This window comes from Chionomys nivalis, chromosome 6 (genome assembly GCF_950005125.1).
Source record: "Chionomys nivalis chromosome 6, mChiNiv1.1, whole genome shotgun sequence".
In the NCBI taxonomy this organism is placed as follows: Eukaryota; Metazoa; Chordata; class Mammalia; order Rodentia; family Cricetidae; genus Chionomys; species Chionomys nivalis.
In genome coordinates, this window is record NC_080091.1 from 35401336 (window position 1) to 35425101 (window position 23766).

Sequence of the window (23766 nt, forward strand, 5' to 3'; positions counted from 1 at the left end):
TGTCCAGCAGGGACTAGGAGAGAACTTGGGTACAAGTTTACAAGGGGCGTGAAAACAGGACCAGAGGGAAGGAGACAGTTAGACCCCGCTGGCCAAAGGGAATCACAAGTCAAGGTCTGAGCCTTGAACGCTACCCCACTCGGAAGAAGTCTTCTGCCAAGCCTAGTCCCTGTCCTGCTGAGCCAGTCTTAGGGTCCAGAATGAATAATGGGTTTGTTTCCTGCGGAACCCTCTCCTATAATGGTGCGGTTTCCGTCAGGGGCTCAGCAGCAAGCCTTTCCTGTGTTTCCCTCTGAGAGGATTGGAAACAGGAGAGCAGAGAGGGGCCAGGGGAAAGTCAAGGTGCTGCCCACAGCTCTGTGGTGTTCTTTCAAGTTCGACCTGCAGCACCTAAGGCCAGCTCATAGCTCCCCAAGTCCCAGTCAGCCTTCTTGTCTTGGGGGAGACCCCGTCAGTCCCAGACAGGAGCTCCCTCATCCAGGACCTGTACCACTGCTGCTGGTGTGGACCCAGACAGGGTGGAGGTGGGCACGGGGGTCTATCCTGGTCTACTTCCAGCTCCTCATGACTTCTCTGTCCCTGCAGTCCGTCTTCATGACAGCATCTCTGAAGAAGGCTTCCACTACCTGGTCTTCGATCTGTAAGTGCCAGAGCCAAGGACCCTCGCCCTCTGTCACTCCCAGTGTGGGGCCCTCGGCCTCCTTGGATTCAGGAAGAGTTCTGTCCCCACATCAGGCCACTCCTTGAGTGCACCTCTGCAGAGCGGTACCTCATTCCCAGACATATCCAGCTTACCCACCTCTGACTTGGCTATGCACAGGCTATGTTTTTACCCACAAGTCTGTGTCTGACGTGCTGAGGTCATCACGCAGAAAGCTGGGAGGTGGGGCCAGTGGAGGGGAGACCGCAGAGAGCAGTCAGTGCCCATGCCCCTTCCTCCCTTCTGAGGACTTAAGGCTTCGAGTCCTGTCACGCCAGGCACAGCTAGCGCACAAGCATGTGTGTTTAAGCATGAGTGAAAGGATGCACGTATGTGTGCACACGTGTGCGATGATACCTGAACTTGGGAGAGAGTGTAAGTACAGAGATGATTTGTGTAAGATTCATGGGTATACATGCATAATGTCTGTTTTATGAGTGAACCTGTGTGTGGTTTGGGGATACAGGCATGTGTGCGTGCATATGTGTGTGTGTGTGTGCACGTGTAAGTGTGTTTGCATGAGAGTGTGCAGTAGCTGGGTGACAAGGCGTTTGGGGCCAACTCCGCCTCTCACTTCCTGCCAGATTTAGAAGCGATGATCTCATCTCCCGTACTCTTGACAGCTTCTGCTAAGCAGACTATATTTAGCTGTCCGTGAATCAGGGCTGCTTCGGGACCCTGGGCTGGGTGGGGGCCCAGGGGCTTTGGCCTGCCCTGGTGGCCTCCAGACTGCACAACCAGGGGAGCCGGGATCTGGTGCTGTTACCATGGTTACTGCATGCCCTCTGGCTGCCCTTGAGCAACAGGCTGAATGGGAGCAGGAGGTGCCTTCCTAGGCCCACCTCTTTGCTTTTCCTTCCTCAGGTGACAGATGTCCAGGCTGGTGGGCATGCAGGCCTTAGTGTCCTCTGTCCTGGTAGGGTCTTCTGGTGAAGCAGCTAGGCTGCCCCTTCGTGGAGTTTGGTTATTTCTCAGATACCTCTGTGTGTTCCACAAGACCCTGCCTAGAATTATCCGCCGGATAACGCTACAGTCTGCCTGAATTTGTGCCCTGAGGTGTCAGTCCCACAGCCTGAGGTGGACGGGGCCCACTTTTACCACCCTCTCTTCTCCAGAGGCCTGCAGACTGAGGGTGGTTCTGTCCAGGGTCCCTGATGGCCAACAGATGGCTACAATTATTGCAGGAGCTGAGAAGGAAAGAGAATGGGGGAAGGGATATATGTGTGTGTGTGACACATTTATCTCTCAGACCTCCCAAGCTATGCCAGGCAGGCAGCCGCAGGGAGACTGAGGATGGTGGGTCTGGACAGAAGGCCCAAATACCCTCCTTCCATACCTCCAGAGCCTCCAGTGTGGTGGGTTCTCAGGTGGTCTGGTAGCGCCCCAGCAGGCCCTGAGGCATTATTAACTTGGAGCTCTGCAGATTCTGGGAGGTGACTGGTGCACGGGCCTGGGAGGTGACTGTGTACACACTGAGCCTGGGAGGTGACTGTGTACACACCGAGCCTGGGAGGTGACTGTGCACACGGGGCCTGGGAGGTGACTGTGCACACAGGACCTGTGAAATGACTGTGCACATGGGGCCTGGGAGGTGACTATGCACACGGGGCCTGGGAGGTGACTGTGCACACGGGGCCTGGGAGGTGACTGTGCACACGGGGCCTGGGAGGTGACTGTGCACACGGGGCCTGGGAGATGACTGTGCACACGGGGCCTGGGAGGTGACTATGCACACGGGGCCTAGGAGGTGACTGGTACACACCAGGCCTGGGAGATGACTGTGCACACAGGGCCTGGGAGGTGACTGTATATACCGAGTCTGGGAGGTGACTGAGCACATGGGGCCTGGGAGGTGACTGTGCACACGGGGCCTGGGAACAGAAGCTACAGGGCAAGGATCCCAGCAGTGATTCCAAGTCTCCCACAGCTGCCAACTCAGTAGAGGCCCAACTCCCTGCCCTGAGACTCTGTACCAGGAAATGGCCCTTCCTGAACACTCGAGATACCTCATGGGGCCTGGGCCTGGCACAGCTCTGGCACCTCCAGGGCATCTTTTGAGCTACAGCTCTGCACCAAGACCTTATGCTGTCTTGTCTGCCCAGACTTACTTCACAGAGTCCGGTTCGAGAATATTTTTTGCTGAGACTCAAGCACTATCGCCCAGTACTGGGGATAGCAGCCCCTTCCCTGGGCTGCTCCTGAATCTGACTCTTCTGTTGTACATGTGTGCAAGCTACACACTCACGGTGCTGCTTTTTCCACTTTGGGGTGGGCAATTGCTGGCTGGAGACAAACAAAGGACAGGAGGGTGCGGGCAGAAACTACCTCTGTCATCTGTGGTCTCACGGAGTCAGGAACTCAGGCACCTCAGGCCCTTAGCCCACTGTGGAGGCCAGAGCCAGGCACTGGATCCTCTGAACCCTCTCACCACTGCTGAGGCCTCCAATCTGGCCCGGGATGGGAGAGCATTGAAGTGGAGAAACCAGGCCTGGCTCAAACCCCTGTGCTGCCTACTCTGGGAGACCACTTAGACCTGAGGAACTGTTTTCTCGGGGATGGCTGTGAGGATGGAGTATTAAATGTCACCAGGTGTGAGCAAGCATGCCCTTGATAAGTTGTCGGTGTGCTAGGATAGAGGGGATGGTGATCAGGAGTGATGGATGGTGATGATGATGGTAGTAATGGCAATGAGAGGGTAGCAGTGATGGTGATGGTATTGGTAGTGGTGATGGTGAGGTGGTGGCGATGGAAGTAATGATTGTGGTAGTGATAGTGATGATGGTGACAGTGATGACTTGATGGTAGCAATGATGGTGGTCCTGGTGACAGTAGTGACAATGGTCATAATGGTGATGATGGGTGAGGATGGTGGTGACAGTGATGGCCATGGTGCTGTAATGATGGTGGTTCTGGTGGAGTGATGGCAGTGATCACAATGGTGGTGATGGTGGCGGTGGTAGTGATGGTGGCAGTGGTGGTGATGGTGGTGGCAGTGGTGGTGATGGTGGCGGTGATGGTGGTGGTGATGGTGATGGTGGCGGTGGTGGTAATGGTGGTGGTGATGGTGGCGGTGATGGGCAAGGACGGTGCTGGCAGTGATGCAGGTATCACAGCGATGAGGATCTCCAGGTCCGTGACCATGTGCTTTCCTCGTAGGGTCACTGGTGGGGAACTCTTTGAGGACATCGTGGCACGAGAGTACTACAGTGAAGCAGATGCCAGGTGCGTCCAGAGCTCCACATCACGCTCCCCTCTCCTGACCTCCAGCTCCGTCCTCTCTGAGCCCCACCCCTGCACTTCCTGTAACCCACATTTGTCCCGAGTCGCTGTCATGTCCATGGCCCCTAGAGGTCAACTGAGCAGAAGTGTTAGCGGTCTAGGGCTAACTAGGACCTCTCTGAGCAAGAGGCAGGAGCAAGGCCAGCTGCGCAGAGGTGTGGCTTAGGGGGAGCAGTGGACACACACACTAGGGGGTCCTCTCCTTGTGGTGGCTCACGGGGGAGGAGCCCTGGACATCCTCCTGCTTTGCTCTTGGACATCCCCTCCACAGTCCACTGGCCTCACACAGATAAGCACATCCACATGGTTTTCTAAGGAAGACAGGCCAGGACCCGATCTCTATCCATGATATGCTCTCCTCCCAGCGTGATCCTAGGAGAGTACTGGCGGTGCCATTGGAACAGGTGCCGCAGGAAAAGCTCTCGGAGCTCCTGGTCTCCTCCTCACCACACGCCAGGGCAATGGAAGAGGCCAGGGGAGACCTGAAGCTTTAGTGTTAGTACAGGGCCCTGTGTCCTTCCATCCAGGATGCTAGGCAGAGGATTGAGCCCTGGACCTTTGGGCCTCTGGTGTGCAGGTGAGTGGAGGTACATGGATTCCACCCAGGCCTGGATTCCTCGTGGATATTTGAGGAAACAGCCTTCTCCAGGCCAGTATTTGCCAGGACAATGAAGAAGGGTGATGACCCAGAGATGGTTGTTTATGGCATGGCTGCTGGGGAGAAGGCAGGGTGTCAGCTGTGGCCTCTGGATGGGTTTCTGGGGTCCACATCAGACGCTCCCCAGACTGTGTTCTGTCCCCGAGGTATCTGCAGATTGTCACCCCTGCCTGTGGGCCCTGCCTGCCTTTGCCTGGCCCCGGAGATAGATGTGCATTTCAAAAAGGAAAGGGTCCTTTCCGAGCAGTCGAGTTATGGGTGGTTTTAAATTTTTTATCTTGTCTGTTTTAAAGCTTGTCTTTAATGAATATGTATTACATCTCTAATCGAGAAAAATGAATATTATTTTTACAGGAGCTTTCTGTGACTCGGTTCTGTGCAGGCAGGCATTCTTGCTTTTCACCCCAGGCCCCGAGTCCCTGTGGGAAGCCATGAGAATCTTGGGTCATCATGACCTCTTAGGTCTTCCCCACGGAGCCAGACAACACAGGCCAAGCCACAGAGAAGAGCAGGGTGGGACAGGCCTGTGACCCCAATTCTCAGTGTCAGGAAACTAAGGGTGCAGCTGGGTCCTTCTGGAGGCTCCCTCAGGAAAAACATCGTGTTTTGAAAAATCCTAGAAGAGGTCTGGAGGAAAATAAAATTTTCCCTTAAATTCTACTTATAAGAGAAACAGAAGGTGGAGGGGAGCCCCTTTTCTCTGACCTAAAATACTGGTAAGAAGTGTCAGTAAGCTGGGATGTCCCGCCCTTCTAAGAATCTGCTGAGGTGTCTAATATTCCTTCTCTCCAGCCCTTGCCCACCTCCATCCATGGGGGGGGGGGGGGATCCTCTGTAAGCCTTGTCCTCTAACCTGGGACCAGCTTCTACCATTGAGGTCAGAGGCCCAGCCTCAGCCTATCTCTGATTGGTCCACAGCGCCCTCTGGTGTCTCTAAGGCACCTGGCCTGTAGCAGAACTCCCACCCCCACACCCCTCATTTCCGGACCCCCAGCCTTCTTGCTAAAGGGGATGGAGAAATGGGGGACAACCCTGTCCAAGATCTGTTGGGTCCGGAAGGGCTCAAGCTCGGGAATGGCTGAGAGTTCCCAAGTTCTTAGGCTGTTCAGGTCATAAGCACCTGTGGTCTGGGAGAGGGTTGTGCTCTGTGCCCTTGCCAGGCACCCCCATGCCTCCTCAGAGGACAGGAATCCTTACGGCTTCCCAGGGAAACCCTGTGTGGCGAGTGTCTCAAGTATTTAGGGTTTCCTGGACCTAGCCCTGGCCCAGAAGACATGGACTCTGTCTCACCACGCAACTCTTCACAGAGCTTTGTCTCTCTGGGATGTGGGAATCCAAGGGAAGGGACATGCTCAGTAGACAGGCTGTGGGGAAGCGTGGGTAACCTGAGTCCTGAGAAGAGAGGCAAGCACTCAAGGAATCCCCATGGAGAATCTACACCCCACTTGTATGACGGCCCCAGTGTCTACAGGGCGGTTCCTCTGCAACCCAGGCTTTTTTTCTCACTGGGCTGCTCCCTGCACCGAGGGAGAACACACAGCTGGGACTCAGGTCTCGGGCGGTCTGCTGGCTGGACCTTTATGCTTCTGCCTCAGACTCTGGTGCCTAACAGGGAGTGTGCTTAGGCCGGCCCTGTGATTGTGACCCTGCAGTCAGTGACTCACCCCAGGGTGGATTCCAGCACCAGCTAGGGTAGAACTTGTGCCCAGGTTGAGGGAAAGAGCCCCAGGGAGATGGACCGACATCTCTGGCCAGATGTAGGGGAGGCAGGTTCCTGATGTCCAGAGCGGAAAACAGACAAGAGTGGCTTTTCTGAAACACTTTCTATCCAAGGAAGCTGGAGGTTCTTTTCAGAGTATCGGGGGACTTTTATTCTGGAGCTTGTAAGGGAACCTTAGAGGTTACCAAGTCTTTTTGCAAAATAAGGAAAACAAAGTTCCCAATACTGAGACTGATTCTTGCAGGCCTCGGAGGTCAGATGCAGTGGCATGCACCTGTAGGCCAAGCTTCTGTGCTGCTGACTAGGTCCCAGACTGAGAACCATGGCCAGAACCTGGCCAGTGTCCAAAATTCTAGCCACAGAGTGACTTCTAAATGAATCAAAACGTTAGGGAAAGTATTGCCTTTGCTTGGCGATGGATGTAGCGATCGGGCCAGAGCCACTTGAGGAAAGGTCCCTAAAGGGAGTTCCCTGTGTGGCCGTTCATGGGTAGCCTGCCACTTTCCTCATGCATCCTAGTACCACATTCTCCTACAGAGCCTTGGCTTGCTGGCCAGCTTGTTTCTGAGTGCAAGTGACCCTCTCAGGGTGACTGAAGTCTGGGAGGGGCCTCCACCTGTGTGAGATCTGGACTATGTCAGAAAGGGAAGATCACGAGCCCAGCAGCAGGGCTAGTGTCTCTGGGCACTTCAAGAGATCTCTGGTGCTTTCCCTGGGGACTCAGAACCATCAGGAAGGGTGCCTCAGGGGACAGGAGGGTAGGACAGTGTGCACTACTACACACATACTGGTCATACTGTCATGGACGGTAGGCCACAGGGCCTGGCCTAGAGCCTTGACTGGATTTAAACGATGTCTTGAGAGACGGAGCTAGAGGAAGCTCAGTGAGGAAGGTGCCAGCTCTGGCCTACAACATTACAGAGGCTGCCTCCCACATAGTGGACATGGTTCTTCCTGAACTCAGAAACCTCAGGTTCCTACCCATTAGGATGTTAGGAGTGAGCACCACAGGGTAGAAAACTTAAATGAATTTTCCGCACAGTGCTGGCCTCATCCACATATGGTCAGACTCGAGGGGAGGGGTGCTGTTTGAGAAGGGTGCACTCCATACCCCAGGGAAGCCAACCTTTGGTCACTCCGCTGTCTCTAGGGTAGGAGCCCATGGGACTTGTGCCTAGCTCCAGGGACTATGGGGGCTGTTGAGCACAGGCTACAGAGTGTACATGCACTGGTGGCCCAGAGTCCGATGTGTGGACAGACAGGAAGGGTCTGAGGTTGACATTGAAAGATGTCACTAACTAGGAGAGAGCTGGGATAGCGGCGACACCTGGACTCAAGCTGCCCCCTGGCTAGAGAGGCACACCCTGCACAATGGCTCCTGGAAGTGTGAACTGAGCCGGACTGGCTGGTGGATGTCCAGGTGCCATATCTGTTAGACTAAGCATACAGTAATGCATCGTCACTACCCCGAAGCAAACAAGCTCATCTCCGTACCACGGCACGCATGCTCCTGCCTGCTCCACCCTTCCTTGCCTGAGTTTCCGCACTCTCTAGCTCACGGTGCTCACTTACTGCTGGCATCCCTGCCCACAGCTTAGGGTCAGCCTTGCCTATCTCAGCCTTAAAGGGGTAACCTGAACACCAGAGCCTTTCCCTTCAGAGTTAGCTCTGTGGATCTGGTTCGGACTTAAGCAGACCTGGGCCCAGAAGAAGAGGCAGAACAAGGACTAGAATGGCTACTCTTGGGGCTGAGCAAGGACTCCCTTGTGGCTAGCATCCTTTCCCCTACGATTCCCTACATCCTCCTTGCTCCCCAAGGCTGGGGATTGAACCCCAGTGCTCCACAGCCTGCCTTTCCCCATGCTGCCCCCTTCCTGGCCACCCCCAGACCATTCGACTAACTTGCCTGCTGTTTTTCATAGTCACTGCATCCAGCAGATCCTGGAGGCTGTTCTCCATTGTCACCAAATGGGGGTCGTCCACAGAGACCTCAAGGTGAGTCTCTACCCTGCTCGGTGATAGGTTCTGTCCCCCACACCTACAAACTGTGTGAAAGGAGGTGTGGAATAAGAGGGAGGTGGGGTGGGGAAGATGTGTGTGCATACTGTGTGCTGGCATGAAGGAGTGTGAGTGTGTGTGTGTCTGTCTCCGTACAGGGCCACATGCATACGTGTGTGCATCGAGGCATGGGTGCATGTGTATATCACTAACTGGGTGTGTGCATGCATGCTTGTGCATATATGTGAGAAGTAGCTGCACACGTACACCCCAGTGCCTCTATTGCTGGAGGACCCTGCCTTCTAGAACCATCCTGTTAACAGATGCATACTCAGACTCTCACTTTCTAATCTTCCACCGAGATGCAGCTCTCGAGGGTGGGGACACAGGTGACTCGGGAGAGGTGATGAGAGTAGCTGAGTCCGGCTTAGCCAGCTCCTCTCAGATCTTCTCTCCAGTTCTCTACTGTCCCTGGCTAGACCATGGGCTCCAGGCTCTGTTCAAAAGAAAATTTGTAGCTGGGTGTCACGGCTCATCCCTTTAATTCCAGTGCCCAGAAAATTGAGGCAAGAGGTTCAGGAGTTCAAGGCTAGCCTAGGCTACATAGCAAGTTCGAGGCCAGCCAGGTCTGCATGAGACCCTGCCTTATGAAAAGAAAATAATTGACAGCAAAATCTCAAAAACATCCCTCTTTCTCCCTCCCCACTTCTTCCCTAGAATCTCTCTTTTCCCAAGGCCTGGTTCAGCCTCTTGCTGAGTCCACCTATTTGGGGACAGTGTAGATGCCAGTCCTGACCTGAATGTCTTCAAGGCCAGCCTTCCCCTCAGCATCGGTGTGGACTGGTGTGGTCACTCCTTCCTTAGGCTGCAGGCAGGGGCCAACATTTGCAGCTGTTCTGGGGAGGATCCCACACACAGTAGACCCGGGATGTTCCCTATGTTCCCTGCATCTCTTCCTGTGTCCTTGCTTCCTTGAGAGTCCTCTCTGTCTTAACTGGCACAAGGCCCCTGAGATGGTGGCACATGTCCCCCATTTTATGAGGTGCAGGCACTCCTTTCCCAGAGAGTGAATGCTGAGGCTGAAGCATAGACGAGGACATATGTGTCCCCTCATGTCTCCAGCCTGGACCGACAAGATCTTCCTGTGGAGAGGATATACTGTCCCTCCTTTCCCAGAGAGAAATCCCACCGTCTTGATGAGGCAAACACACAAATGGCACAGTAGGCTGATGTTACGCGGTCCCTCAAGGCAGGAGAGAGCGTGGTTAGCCGCTGTGTCTCCATGGTGGCTGTGCAGGAGCCAAAGTGCAGCCCAACCTCTAGGACTCAACCACTGCCTCCCTCCAAGGTCCTGAATGTCCTTGCCTTGTACCTTCTTGGGCCCCCATCTTCCCCATCATAATTTCCTGCAGGAAGGGGTGGGGGTCCCAGAGTGAAGCTTGGGCCCCTGCCATGCTCACAATGGCAAAATCAAAATGGGCAAGGCTGAGCATGACCCCTGCTTATCACCAGCGGGGAGGGAGTTCTAGGGGGATTGTAGCTTTGGGTTTGCTAACTTTGCATTCACCGCTAGAGCTCCTGTCTCAGGAAGCCCACATCCTTCTGTAGAGAGTGGGCACAGTTTGATTCCAAGAGCCACCATTATGCCATGTAAAGTCTCTGAGACAGATAACAAAAGCAGGCCATATGGCGGTGTGTGGTCTGGCTGCAGTATGATCCCAGGATTGGCGTGCCTCTGTTCCTATGAGTTTGCTGAGGAGTCCCCTGGTGGTCAGGAGCCAGGAATGTCCTGCTGTGCTCTGAGAACTGACAGCCAGAAACCTGCTCCTTGGGGGCTAATGCAGCTGCAGGGACAGGAGGGACAAGCCAGAATGCTACTGTGAGCAGAGGCTGGCCGGAAAGGCCAGGGAAAGCCATAGCAGAGGAGTCTCTCAGACTCAACAACCCAGGACAACAGTCTCTCTGGTCACTTCTTTAGGATGAAACAAATGCCCTCCAGCTGAAGCAAGGATGCTTCTCCTTAAGGAAGCTTTTCCCACCTGTGGATGCAGCCAACCAAGTGGCCCATGCTCCCTTTCTGTCCCATGTTGTCCGGTGTGGTAGTGCTGGCTGGAGCTGGGTGGGACTTGGCAAACAGGCTGTGCCCCGCAGGTAGATGCCCTGGGCTGACCCAGGTGTTGTAGACCCTGGGTGTTCTTCCATGTCCTGCGAACCCCTGAACTCTCCACCATGTCTGAAACACAAGGGGCAGGACCGGCCCTCTGTCAGTGGGGTAGCCCTGTAGCCCAGAGGTGGGACCTGGTGTGGTTGTTCATGAGGGTGACCTACAGGTTTTGTTCCCATTTTAGGAAGCAGGATACCCAAGTGCAAGCTGAGAGCCAACTTCCCTTTGAATGACTAAGATGGCTGTCCTTGTCCCCAGAGAGGAATCGGGTATAGCATATAGGTCTAGGACTCAGTCGTGCCCAAGGATACCCATGTTGGGAGGCAGGCTATGCCTCTCTGTCCAGCCAACTGCCGCCACCTCTGTTTTGTCCCCTGCCCCTCACAACTGCTTGCGGTGTGAACACTGTGCCCCGATGGCTGTCTCCCTGTAGCCTGAGAACCTGCTTCTGGCCAGCAAATGCAAAGGGGCCGCAGTGAAACTGGCAGACTTCGGCCTGGCCATCGAGGTGCAGGGAGACCAGCAGGCGTGGTTTGGTGAGTGTCAGGGGGTGGGCAGGGGGTCCTGGCAGCCCCTCATGACCCTTCATGGTCCCTTCCCTTCTGATAGGATTTGCGGGAACGCCGGGCTACCTGTCTCCCGAGGTCCTTCGGAAGGAGGCATACGGCAAGCCTGTGGACATCTGGGCATGTGGTAAGACCTGTGTGTCAGAGGTGGTCAGGGTGCATGATGACCGTGTGGCCGTGTATCTCAGGGCTTACTCCCTCTGTCCCAAAGTGTGCAGGTGGCCGGCTTACCCTGCCGTGAACCAGTCGTGTGTGTCACACCTGCATTTCGGCTGCCTTGGCAGGGATCTCACACCCTGACTAGAACTGCCAGTGTGCCTGCCCCAGGCCATTATGTTTGTCTGCCTGTGCTCGTTATAGGTCTGTGTCCCGAGCCAGTGGACACCAGGATACAGGGACCAGGGGCTGTCAGACCACAAGCTCCTTAGGTGGGACCTTCTCTTTCTGGTGGGCATACAACAGAGGGGACTGGCCAGGCTCCCTAGTGAACTGGGGTGGAGATGGAGCAGGAACTACAGGCTGTTAGTGCCATGCTCCCCATGGCATGAGGCAGGCAAAGGGACCCCGAGGACTGACCCTGGTGCCCTCCAGGGCTATGCTGCTCACCTCCCCATCCACAGGGGTGATCCTGTACATCCTCCTGGTGGGCTACCCCCCTTTCTGGGATGAGGACCAGCACAAGCTATACCAGCAGATCAAGGCTGGGGCCTATGACGTGAGTGCGCCTGTGTGGAGGGTGGGGACTGCCACGCCCCGGGTCTCCCTTCCTCTTTGTGGCCTCTGCCTGGGGAAGGGCTTCAGCCTTGCCTGTGCACTCTTCCTCCTGTAGTTCCCATCCCCTGAGTGGGACACCGTCACTCCTGAAGCCAAAAACCTCATCAACCAGATGTTGACCATCAATCCTGCCAAACGCATCACGGCCCACGAGGCCCTGAAGCATCCATGGGTCTGCGTAAGTCATCCTTGGCCACCTCTAGGGTCCAGTTCCTCATGGGCACATCCAGGGCCCCCAAGATGGCTCTGGGGTTTTGTTCCTCATGTCTGGCCACCCTCCTGCTCTGTGACGGGCAAGACTTGAACTTGGAAATAATTGGGGACAGCAGATGGGAACAAGTGGTCTCTTGTTGTCATGGCGGCTGTCAGTACTCAGTGTGTGGGGCCCCAAAATGCCCCTACCCTGACCCTGTCTCCTAAGCCTGCTCCTCACTGCCCCCACGACTTCCCTTCTCCCGACAGCAACGCTCCACGGTGGCCTCTATGATGCACAGACAGGAGACTGTGGAATGCCTGAAGAAGTTCAATGCCAGGAGGAAGCTCAAGGTAGGCATGGCTCACCCCCCATCCCCATGTCCACATGTCCCGGTGGGCCCCATCCTGAAGTGGGAGTGTCAGTGGGACCTGGAGACAAGGAGGAAGGAGAATCCCCCAAATCTACGCCTGCTTCCAAGTCCAGATCAGAGGGTTCCAGACGCCGTGGCAGCTCAGAGGGTCAGAGCTTTGCCTGGGTGCAGGGCTGGCCACTTCGGCATCCTGAGGACAGTACTGGCCCAGAGCGGGTGTTGTAAAAGGCAGAGCTGAAGAAGCATCCTGGCTGGGCTTGGCAGGCTGGGGAGGCAGGTAACAGGGCTGACCCTGATAGTTGCTGTCCAGGGCTGATAGTCAAGGCCAGGGCTAGGACTATGAACCATTGTTGGAGTTTCCCCAAGGTCCCGAGGATACCTCTGACTGCCCTGGACCAGAGGAGCTGTCATGGTGGCCAGCATTCCTGGCCGTGCCTACTCCTCAGGAGTCTGACACTGTGATTTGTGGATAGTGTGAGCTTTAACTGTGGACATGTGACTCGCCTCAGTGAAGTTGCTAGGTTCTAGAACTCTTCTCTAGAAGTCTGAGCTGGTTGTGTGTGTGTGTGTATGTGCGCGTGCGCACACACACACATACACAAGGTCTTCTGACTAGAACCAGCAGGATACAGACACTAACAGGGTGACCCTGACCCTGGCTCTGTTTCTCCTTAGGGAGCCATCCTCACCACTATGTTGGCCACACGGAATTTCTCAGGTGAGACATTCTTCTCCAGCAAGGACGTGTTTCTGTGCTGCCCTCATTCTACAGAAAGCCCCCTCCTTCCTCACCAGCCTCCAGTCCCATTCCTCCAGGCTGATGGGGCCCAACTTCTGTCCTCACCTCTAAGACCCACTTCCAAGAAGGCCTTTTGGCTTCCCTCACTGGGTAGCTCCTGAGGTCCGCTGTGCCCCAGTCCCGCCTCCTCTGTGTTGTTGGGTCTGTGTCCCTCACCTGACGCCCCAGTGTCTGTGCTGCCAACACCTGGCCTGCCACCCACATCCGTCCAAGCGTCTGTTGGGCAGCCCTGTGGCCTCCGTGTCCTCGGCACTCGAAGCATCATGTTGTGTGTGGGAGATAGCTGAAGGTGGGTGGGTGAGACTGAGGTCTGTGCACCGGGAAACTTCGTCAGTTCTGGGTAGGCTGCCTGCCCTGGTTATTCAGGGTGGGAAAATGAAGTCTCAGGGGTCTGTTAGAGACCCATGGGGCCCAACTGGGGAGACAGTGTTGGCCCTGGTGCCCGGACAGCTATGTCTGTGGCTTCTCCGTCGTCTGACACTAAGTGTGCGAGCGTTCATGGTCGTCTCTCCTTGTCCGTCTGCATCTGGTACCCTGCCTCCTGTTACTTTGCTGTGATGCTGTCCTGCCAGGAATGGGCACATGGTCACACCAACACTAATGGGACTGTCCTGTGTGCTGTGTGCCCCGCATGCCCCACCGGGCACAAGAAGCCCCACTGGGGTGTTCTAAGGAGAAAGGAGGCAAACGCTTTTCAGTGTCTATCGGCCCAATCTTGTTTCACTCTCCTGAGAAAGGGATTCTGGAGCCATCCCCCACCTAAACTTTAACTCTAATCTTCTTCTGCTTCCTTTGTCTCTTCTCTTTCCTCACCTCGCCCCACCCCGTCTGTGTCCGCCCCCTTCCCCCCTCGTCTCTAACCTGGTGCTAACAGTGGGCAGACAGACCACCGCTCCGGCCACAATGTCCACCGCGGCCTCCGGCACCACCATGGGGCTGGTGGAACAAGGTAGATGTGTCTTGCCCAGTGTCCACCTGCTCCTGCCCATCCCTCCTGTTGGCATGCAGCCCCCCTGCTGCACGCAGCCACTGGCCAGGCCCCCAGAGCCTCCCCAGAGGCTGGCAGCCCCCGGGAGCTCTGCTCCTGCCACAGTCACATCCCAGGAGAGGCCCCACTCTGGGCAATACGGCTGCCCCGCTCTCCTGTCTGTCTAGAAAAAGAGAGACCACATCAAACCCGAGATGCATTTGGCTGAGACCCTCAGGTCCTGGCCTCTGGGAGTCTGGAGACCCAATTCAGAATGACCCTGACCTGCTGCTGGAGGGTCTCAGTCCTAGAAGGGAAGCCCTTAGATCAGGGTTAGGGAGGTAAGGAAGTCCCAAGGAGCTGTAGGGCCCAAGGTCCATTCTTCCCCTAGGAGAGATGGATCTGGTGGTCTGTGCTCCTGAGTTCACCAGAGTGTGGGGATAGTGTCAGTCAGGTTCCCTTCTGAAGTCCCTTCTTACTCTGTTCCAAACTCCCTGAGGGAGGAGGTAGCCTCTGACAACCTGTTCCTTTGGATGGTGTGGGACCCTCTGAGAACTAAGTAATCCCGAGGCCTCATCCTGGGCTCCACAGCCAGCGTCCACACTGAGTGCTAGTACATTAGAGCAGCACACAGGCTCAGCCAAGCCTCAGTTTCCCCGACAGCCTCAAGTGTGGGCAGAGGGCAGGGCGCAGGTTTCACAGCCTGAGGTCCAGCCCTTCCCACGGGCCTACCTGGATCCACCTCACAATTCCCAGGTCCTTCTCCTGGGGGATGCTCAGGTCATCTTAGGAGGGGTCCGTACTGCCCACCCGGGCCCAGCATGGATGGTCCCGAGTCCATTTTATATAGCCTTTCTGAAGCCCAGGAGGGGCTAGGTTCATTATATATATAATATAAAAAATGACGCTAGTGGCTGCCAGGGAGGCCTGTTGCCAGGGGACAGTGGTGTGAGACAGGTCACCTCTGAGCCATGCTCTGCCCAAGATTCCTGCTGCAATGCTCGCCTGCCTGCAAGTGAGCAAGGGCAACCTTGCATGAGGCTGCCTGCATGTTGTGGCTCTGCCCCAGGTGCTGAGGGTCACTCTGTCCTGGAGGGAGGTCAGTGCATGCAAACAGCTCAGCATGGCTGTCCATAGTGACTAGACAGTGGGCGAGGCAGAGATGAAGGTCCCATCGACTCTGTTAGGTTGGCCCCACCACACACTAAGGACACACACTGGGGGTCTCCCTCCTCCATGTCTCTGTCAGACGTTCCAGTGTGGCAGAGACCCTTGGACAGCAGGACCCTTGCTGTAGAGCGTGTTGCAGTCTGGCTTCCACCACCCCTCCCCCACTGAGCGGATCTGTGCCTTGTGACTGTCAGGCTGGCTGTGGGTTGGGTGTAATTGCTTGACCTGAGGCCTGGGATTGAAAACTGCCCTCCTGAGTTGGAGGCGCAGGCCAGAAGAGCTGCACCTCTAGGCGTCTGGAATCCCATGGTAGTTCAGTGCACTTTTGGCTCCGGCTGCACCTACTCAAACTGCGGCGTGAGTGGTGGGTACAGGTTCCTGGTTGTGGTGCCATAGTTAGTGCAGGACAGATGTGAGTGCTGGAGAGAGGCAGAGGGCTAATGCAGTCAGTGAGGCTGGGCCATGCACCCATGCCATGTCTGGAGCACACAAGGGCTCCTGGTGCGAGGAGTGGGAGGATACCGAGATGACCCTGATGTCCGTCTGGGCTCTCTAGGCCCGAGCCATCAACATGGCTCCCCCCGCCGCCCTCCCCACCCCCGTCCAAGTTTGCGGCATAGCACATCCACCTGCAAACCGGCGCTGTTTGCTTTCCACAAATAACTTAATCTCCAGTAGCACAGCTCGAAACTGTCGTTTTGATAGACTTGAAGACTTCAATGGAACCCTTCTAAGATCAAGGGCAGTGCTGGGGTCTCTCAGGGCCTAACCCTCCCAGGGGGCCTTTTCCTGCCAGAACCCTCCAAGGATGTCTGGAGGTACCACGGCACCACAAACTGAGTCTCAGGCCAATACTGACCTCAGCGGGTTCTAGCTCAGAATCCACTAGGGGAAATGCTGGGTTGGCTGTATGGTCTGCCGGGGAGGGCAGGGAGGGGCAAGCCTGCTTTCTGCAAACTGCCTGTTGAAATGACCACGTCTCAGAAATGCTCCTCTCCCCTTGCTGCCCAGAAAGCCATCACAGGCATCCTCAAGACAGGACTGTCTTACTCCCTCGGGCTCCAGGGAGGAGTCTGTCTACTGCAGAGAGCAGACATCTACCTGCAGCCTTAGCCGTAGAGCCAGCACTCAGGCCAAGAAAGCAGTGCCGGGCAGTGCCGGTGTCTCTAGGGATGAGCCATGTGGGAAGATGGAGAAGAGAAGGAACAGCACCCACAGGCAAACAAACAGCAGCCTGTGTCTAACTCTAGGGAGAGTCTAGCCACAACGCCAGAGGCGCTTCAGGGTCTACTCTGCAGAGATATGGGAAGTCAGCATTTCTGGCCCTAGGAAGCCCCCTTGGGGATACCTTGGGATTGAGGGTTTAGGGTACCCCAGGCCTGAAGATGACATGTGAAGGGCAGGGTCATTTCAGAGAGATTGCTCATAACAGAACTTTTTGAGACAAGTACCTAAAACTCTGAGAGGGGAAGGCTATCAGAAACCAGTGTGTACCAAGCAGCGGCTTCAGGTAGCCATGTCCCCATGTCCCAGAGTACAGCTCCTGGGCCCGATCAAGTTGTGTCACCTGACTGGTGAGGACAGTGGTCAGCAGGCAGCAGTGGTGCCTGGTTCTGGTCTCTGGGAAGAGTCACCCGCAGAGCCACAGACGAATACAACACCCTTCAGAGTTCTCACTCAAGAAGGTGTGGCCGAGAAGTTTGTGTTACTGATCACATCAGTGACATTGCTGCTGTGACAGAAGACTGAGTTTGATTGGATTACGGCCCTAGGTCTGAATGTGCTGCCCCCATGTCCCCACCAAGTCTGCTGTAGGCAGCACAGGTTTTCCTAGAGGGCAGGAGAGCCGGAACTTGGGTATGGTCAGCCAGTGTCTAGCTGTATGGGATGTTATGGGTAAGGGCCCTGGGGACAAGGGGCTGTGTACCTCCCCCCATGTTGTGCCAGCCATGGCTGCCTCTAACCTGCTGTGTTGGCCACATGGCTACTTGACTCTTCTTGGGGAACACTGGGCCAGGACAGGCTGGCTTTGCTGCCCCGTGTGGGGCCTTTCTGAACCAACACAAATCTTGTTTTCTCTCTCTTCCTCTCTTCCTTCCTCACTCCCTCCTCTCCTCATCTTTCCTTTTCTGTAAGGTAAGCTGACTTCCTCTCTCAGTCTCCGTTTTTTGTTGTTTTAAATCTGTAATTAAGACGCTAAGCTCTGCTCTAGAGGACCTAAGTGCTGGGACTGAAGGGTGGGGGCAAAAGGAGGGCCGTCCTGATCTCTGAGGGCAGTGCTGGAACCAAGGGTTCCACCTATTGAGCCCAGGTGTCTGCCAGGGCTTGTGGGCAAAGGGGCCGGTACTGTCTACAATCACAGCCACCAAGTGGTCTCATGGCGAGGGTTGCTGGGGTCATTCAAGGGGAGGGACAGGGAGGCCAAGCGATGCAGCCCTGGTGCAGAAGTTTGTTGTCCATCAGAAGATGGCGGGGCAAGGACTGGGACTAGCCCTCTGGTGTGACAGCCAGCTTTGGCTCACCACCATTCTAGTGGGAACGCAGGGCTGCAGAGGACAGGGCCAGGTTGAGCATGACTTTCCCTTTGCATCCTAATACCTACCAATCCTGACCTGGCGCCGTCCTGGGAAGTGGGGGTTGGGGGTGGGGGCAGATCATTCTGCCAGCCTTTCAGGAGTCCTAGGCAAGGGCAAGGAGGCTCCTGATGCCTTGTAAGGAGCTTGAGAATCATTGAAGATGCTGGGGCTAGGGTGGTCGTGGATGAGGCTCCTGAGGCAGCCTGGCTCAGCACCCCTGGAGGTTCTGCTGCTGCTAGGGCCAGGTCAGATGTCAAGGCTACACCTGATTCCGGCCTCAGGCTACTGGACCTCAGGTCCTGAGCTTCACTCCTGAAGAAAGGGGAAGGGCAGGGGGAGGGGAGGGGCCTACAGTGACCCTAGGCCCTAAGAACTCACTATCCCTCCTTCCTTCCTAATGCAGCAGCCAAGAGTTTACTCAACAAGAAAGCAGATGGAGTCAAGGTGAGGCACCAAGTAAGCCCTTTGAGGGGTACAGGGGAGGAGGCCAGAGCCTGCGGCTCTGCCACTAACCCCAGGGTTCTAGTTTGAGAGGCTTGACCACGCCTTCCTCCACAGATGCTGGCAGGGAGGGTCCCCTTTCTTCCCTAGTGACTCTTCTCCCTTCTCTCCACAGCCACAGACAAACAGCACCAAAAACAGCTCGGCCATCACCAGCCCCAAAGGATCCCTCCCTCCTGCTGCCCTGGTACTGAGCCCCTGCCCCTGCCTCATCTCACTGACAGAGAGGCCTTGCCAGGCAGGGTCTGGTGAGACTGCCTGTCTCTGACCAAATCAGTCACACGTGGGGACAGAACAGAACGGCATAAATAGGGGTTTGAATCCCAAGAGGAGAAGCCACAGTCAGGGTGCCCCAAATCAGGCAGGTTCAAGACTGCTTGGTGAGCCCTTCCCTGGGACCTTGAGGCAGCCGGTGCTGGGGAGAGATCTGGCTTCCCAGCTGGAGTGACTTCTGGACCACTCTACCTCAAGAAGCTCTAGCAAAAGGCCATCAGGATGCCACGGGGGGTAGGCCAGTGGCCCGCTGTCTCTTCAAGGCCCTCAGCTTGTACAGCTGACCAGTCTAGCTTAGAGGGGCGCAGACTGGAATCTTCAGGGATCGTTCCCTGGAGTCCAATGAAGAGAAGCAGGGCCATGTTGGTGTGGTGGGGAGGCGTGTGGTTGAAGAAACAGTGGGCTCGTCCATCTGGGACTATTTCATCAAAGCCACATACCGTATTGGTCTGTGGATTACAGGGGAGGAAGCTCGGGAACCCCTGCTGAGGAGGGTTAAAGGGTGTCCATGATACCTGCCTCTACTATATTCTTTCTTGTTCCTTAAGAAGGCAGTGGGCCAACTCTGTCCTCTGTCCCCCTTGCCCTGGGTCACTTGCTCAGGTGAACATCGCGTTCCTGGGGATGTGGAGCTGTGGCTCGTGGGTCTGGAATGTGAAGTAGTACTCTGAGATCCCCCACAGGCCCCAGGCAGGTGTTCCCCATAGGATCTGGCTTTGCCAAACTGGGGGAGCATAGAAGAGATCCATCCTGGCTGTAGTTTGGAAATTGCTCAGAGCAGTGGGGCTACGGCAGGAGAGTGCCAGGCGTCCGCTCACCTGGTGCCTGGGGTGGCTACACCGGCCTCACAGCCAGCCCCACCTTGGACCCCGTCCATCCCATGTGCCACCCCAACCCCCACAACATCTCTAATCCTGCGCCCACTCCCATGCCGGGGCAGGAGGTGGGGAGAACTTCCGGAGCCCACACACACCTACAGTTTCTCTCAGGCCCTGTGAGCTCCATCTTCCCTGGCCTCTGGCCTGGCAGATCTGCTGGTCCCGTCATGTTGAGCCTACTCTACCCCCACCCAGGGCCATTGCTGACCACCCGCTGCCTCCATCCCTACTGGGCCATCTTGCTGACCGCCTGCCTCCTCCATCCCTGTCCCTCTGCTCTCCACTCTCTCTGGGCAGACCCTGGTCGCTGCCCACTCCTCTGGCTCCCCGGCTCCCCATCCTCTGCTTCCTTCTTTCTCACTCTCCCTCTCTTTCTTTCCTTCCTCTGTCTGCCGCCCTCTATAGGAGCCTCAAACCACCGTTATCCATAACCCAGTGGACGGGATTAAGGTACTGCCGCCACCTCTCTCCTCGCCCTTTCCTTGGGCAGGAGGTATGGGCCCAGGAGGAGGGTGTGGACGGTGACCTGGGAGAAGCATTTGTGCCTATGGTAGAGAGCAGATGTGTAGCCACCTGATAGGTAGCCCCAAAGCCTGCCTGCCTGGGGCCATGGCAGGGACACAATGACTCCATTGAAGGGAGCTCACACAGCTTCAGGAGTGCCGCCTGCTGCAGGCCTTGGGTTCGGTCTGCTTCCCAGGAGCCTGGGCTCTGCTCCTTGACTGTTCTCCACCTTTACCATCCCCCCCCCCCCGGTGTGGCCCCAGTGCTTCCTGCTCCTCTCTGCTCTGCCATCTGCTCCCATCCCATTGGCATCATCACCTGGGGCCGGGAGGGGCTGGCTCTCTGTGAGGTGGGGGAGACGGGCAGGTCTTAGAACCTGCGCTGGGCTGTCAGGTCAGACGTGGGCTTGGGCTCCCCAACTGTCCAACAAGGTGGCACGGGGGGGGGTACCTCCACTTCCTTAGGCCAGAATCTGCACCTGGCCCTTCTCCATGTCAGGGACCCAGGGCAGCTATATATGTTAAAAATGCCAAATGTCTGTTTTCCTCCCACCTGAGTGATCGGTACCCTTTGGGCCCTCATGTCAGGTGAGGTCATACTCCTCTCTGAGGGACTACTAGTCAACCTTTGGGCCAGGGTGAGGCCTGACCTTATATTTGAAGGCCCCCGGTTTTTCCTCAGAGCCGCGTTCAGTCAGTATCTGTACCAAAGAGCTATGAGAGGTTTCTTTGGTTTTCTGGGGACGTGTTAGTAGAGAGGTGCTCAGAAGTCAGCCGCCACCTGAAGGTGGTAGAAGCTGGACTCTGCTAAAGTTCCAGGCCTAGGCTGGACAGTGGCATCAGGGACCACATCTCTTCTCGGGGAAGGTGACCCTCTCTTAAAAGCTGCTAACCACGACTGCCCACTGCCTAGGTTTCGGGGCCTTCCATCACTAAAAGTCAGCCAAGCCCCATGTTTTTCCATCTTGGGGTTTCAAAAGGTCTGCTCTCAGAGTCAGCCGCGTGTCTCATTGTCTCTTGGGGAAGGTGAGGTTGAAGCCCTTGCTGTTGGAAATATGGTGGCCTGCAGGGGACAGAATGAGCCCCAGGGTGGAAGCCCTCCTGAGAACATACACAGTTAGACCTTTCTCCCCAGTCACTGGGAGGGTCTGTCTCCTGAAATCCTCAGGAGTAGCCAGGCGTAGGTCCAAGCTGGAACCCAGGCTCACTCCACAAATGGAGGTGTCCTGCCTGTCCTTGACCACTTCTTGACTCCTGTCTCTCTGTTTCCTCAGGAGTCTTCCGATAGCACCAACACAACCATAGAGGACGAAGATGCCAAAGGTACCTGCACAGAGACCTCGCCTGGTCATCTGGGCCGTGGTGTTGGCGGTGGGTGGGTCTTGCAGCATCTCTGGTCCTGCTGCGCAGGCCATGGTACAGAGGTTCAGGGCCCTGTTGTCAGGGTCTGCCTGGTGTGAATCAAAGTGTGTTTGGGACATCGTGGCTGGGGTATCTCAGGCATAGTGCACACATGAGGAAGTCACAGTTCTCCGTCCTGGGAGCCAGGAACTCGCTTCTCACTGGGTATGAAGTATGTGTGTGATATTTGATCAAGATACAACTTAAATTTCCTAAGCTTCGGTTCTGTCCATCTGGCTATTGAGTGGCCAGGTAGTGGAGTGTTGGTTCCTTTGATGACCCAGGAGCTCCCTCTTGAGGTGGGCTTCTGTGCCACACCCTGAGCCCTGCCAGTGATGATGTCCCTAGGTCGCCTGCTATCAGTGAGTGTCCTCCTAGCCTCTCCCACTTTCTTTGTCCCCCACTCCCTGGTCTGATAACTTCAGGCTGTCCATGGAGCCCTAACCTGCCCTTAGGATGGTCAGATAGAATCGACCCCTTTGCTCCTCCCCAGCTAGGATGCTGTCGCTGAGTGTTCTCCACACTCCTACCTCAGTCATGTACAAGAGCTGAGATGGAGCCAGGATGGTTCCCAAGGTCACCATGCTCAGTGAGGACCACTCTAAAGCCCTAGCCTAATCTTTGCAGGGCCTGCATGGGCCCACAAAATGAGCCCTTCTAACACCTATGGGTGACCCCAAGAGTGACCTCCTCACCTCTGTCCTCTAGGTCCCCGGCAGTGGCCTGGGGTTCTACACTGTAACCTTTTCAGCTGTCCTGTGCCTCTTGGCTCTTTCTGCCACCTTCTGTCTTGAGTGTCTACCATCCACTGCTTGCTTCTGTTCTGCCTCAGCCCCCAGGGTCCCTGATGTCCTGAGCTTGGTGAGGAGGGGCTCAGGAGCCCCAGAAGCCGAGGGCCCCCTGTCCTGCCCATCTCCAGTTCCCATTAGCCCCCTTCCAGCCCCGTGTAAGTAGCCTGGGCCCCGCTGCTGTGGGGATGACTTTGAAGGGCCTAGCAACTCTCTGAAGGGGCATTTAAGAGCCAAGAACTGGACAGGCCTAGATTCCTGGCTCTAGCTGTACCCTCACACAGCCCCCAGATTGGGACTCCCCATGGCTGCCTCTGTCCAGCCAGAGGCCTTTATTGGTCTCTGGGGTGCTGTCGTTGCCTCCTTTCCTGCTCACGGCCACTAGGTGGTCCCTGAAGGGTTTGGCCTTGACTTCTAGGCCTCCAGAGCCCACCCAAACCTCCCTCTACACCACCTCTGGAGGCTTCTTGCTTCTGAGACTGGCACCAAACAGGAAGCCAGGTCCCAAATCCCCCTGTGGCGAGAACAGGACCCCTTCTTGCCTGCGTCCTGCAATTCTGTTGTCTCCTCGGTCCCCTCATATGTCTGTCTGCCTTCTGTTCACGTGTGTCTGTTCCACCCCAGCCCCCAGGATCTCTGACATCCTGAACTCGGTGAGAAGGGGCTGTGGAACCCCAGAAGCCGAGGGACCCCTATCAGTGGGGCCCCCACCCTGCTTGTCTCCGGGTCTCCTAGGCCCCCTGCCCACCCCGTGTAAGTAGTAGCCCCAGGCTTGCTGCCTCTGCTCCCAAGGGCTCGCTGAGAATGGCCAGTGCTCAGCTTCCTGCGCCTGCCATGCACGGCCAAGCTCCCCCAGACCAGGATGCCCGATGGGTGTCCAGTCTGGCTGGCCTTATCCGAAGCACACGCATTAACACAGCTGGGCAGCTACCTGGCTTCCCCTGGGCCCACCTCTGGCTCATCTCCTTCCTCTACTCCCTGCTCGCTGCTCACCTCACTTCATCTCAGACCCACCCCTGTGTAATTATTCGCTTTGGGGGAGGGGCGTGTCCCCAGATCATCTCTGCCAAGAATTTCCTAGCCACTCACACCCTACCCTGCCCTGGTCACAGTGCCCCGGAGCCTGTCTCCAGAGCAGCCCCTGATTCCCGATGTACCCCGTCCCTGACCATCATTCACTAACCGAGGCAGGGGAGGTCAAGGAAGGTGTCAGAATGGGAACCTTAACCAGGGGCTTGTAGGTAAGGAGACATTCAGAAGAGAAGCCTGGCTTTCCACTGGCCGAGGCTGCCCACATGGGCCAAAACAGGTCCTTCTTCTGAACACCCCTCCTCCCCTCCACCCACTCCTCTACCCACCTGCCAAGACTTCTCCAAAGTCCGTCACTTGCAGCCACAGCCTCTGGCTTCTTGGGGGCCAGGTTGCCTCTCCTTGGAGGGTATCCTCTGCCCATGGCAGCTTCTGGCTTAGCACACTAAAATGGAC

At 56.2% G+C, this 23766-nt stretch overlaps 1 protein-coding gene across 3 annotated transcripts in view; it reads left to right on the forward strand.

The window, feature by feature from the left end:
• The window catches only part of Camk2b (calcium/calmodulin dependent protein kinase II beta), an 88518-nt gene that overhangs the window by 57651 nt on the left and 7101 nt on the right, over window positions 1-23766 (forward strand). The window contains exons 4-19 of one of the 3 annotated variants that reach the window (XM_057771202.1): window positions 586-640; window positions 3857-3922; window positions 8280-8352; window positions 10953-11055; window positions 11129-11212; window positions 11706-11800; window positions 11915-12037; window positions 12322-12405; window positions 13101-13143; window positions 14099-14173; window positions 18344-18381; window positions 18554-18625; window positions 19995-20039; window positions 21367-21415; window positions 22326-22439; window positions 22906-23034. In XM_057771202.1, coding sequence (XP_057627185.1) covers window positions 586-640; window positions 3857-3922; window positions 8280-8352; window positions 10953-11055; window positions 11129-11212; window positions 11706-11800; window positions 11915-12037; window positions 12322-12405; window positions 13101-13143; window positions 14099-14173; window positions 18344-18381; window positions 18554-18625; window positions 19995-20039; window positions 21367-21415; window positions 22326-22439; window positions 22906-23034 — 1248 coding nt within the window. The remainder of the gene's footprint in view (window positions 1-585; window positions 641-3856; window positions 3923-8279; window positions 8353-10952; window positions 11056-11128; window positions 11213-11705; window positions 11801-11914; window positions 12038-12321; window positions 12406-13100; window positions 13144-14098; window positions 14174-18343; window positions 18382-18553; window positions 18626-19994; window positions 20040-21366; window positions 21416-22325; window positions 22440-22905; window positions 23035-23766) is intronic. The other 2 variants (XM_057771200.1, XM_057771201.1) reach the window with 2 other exon arrangements.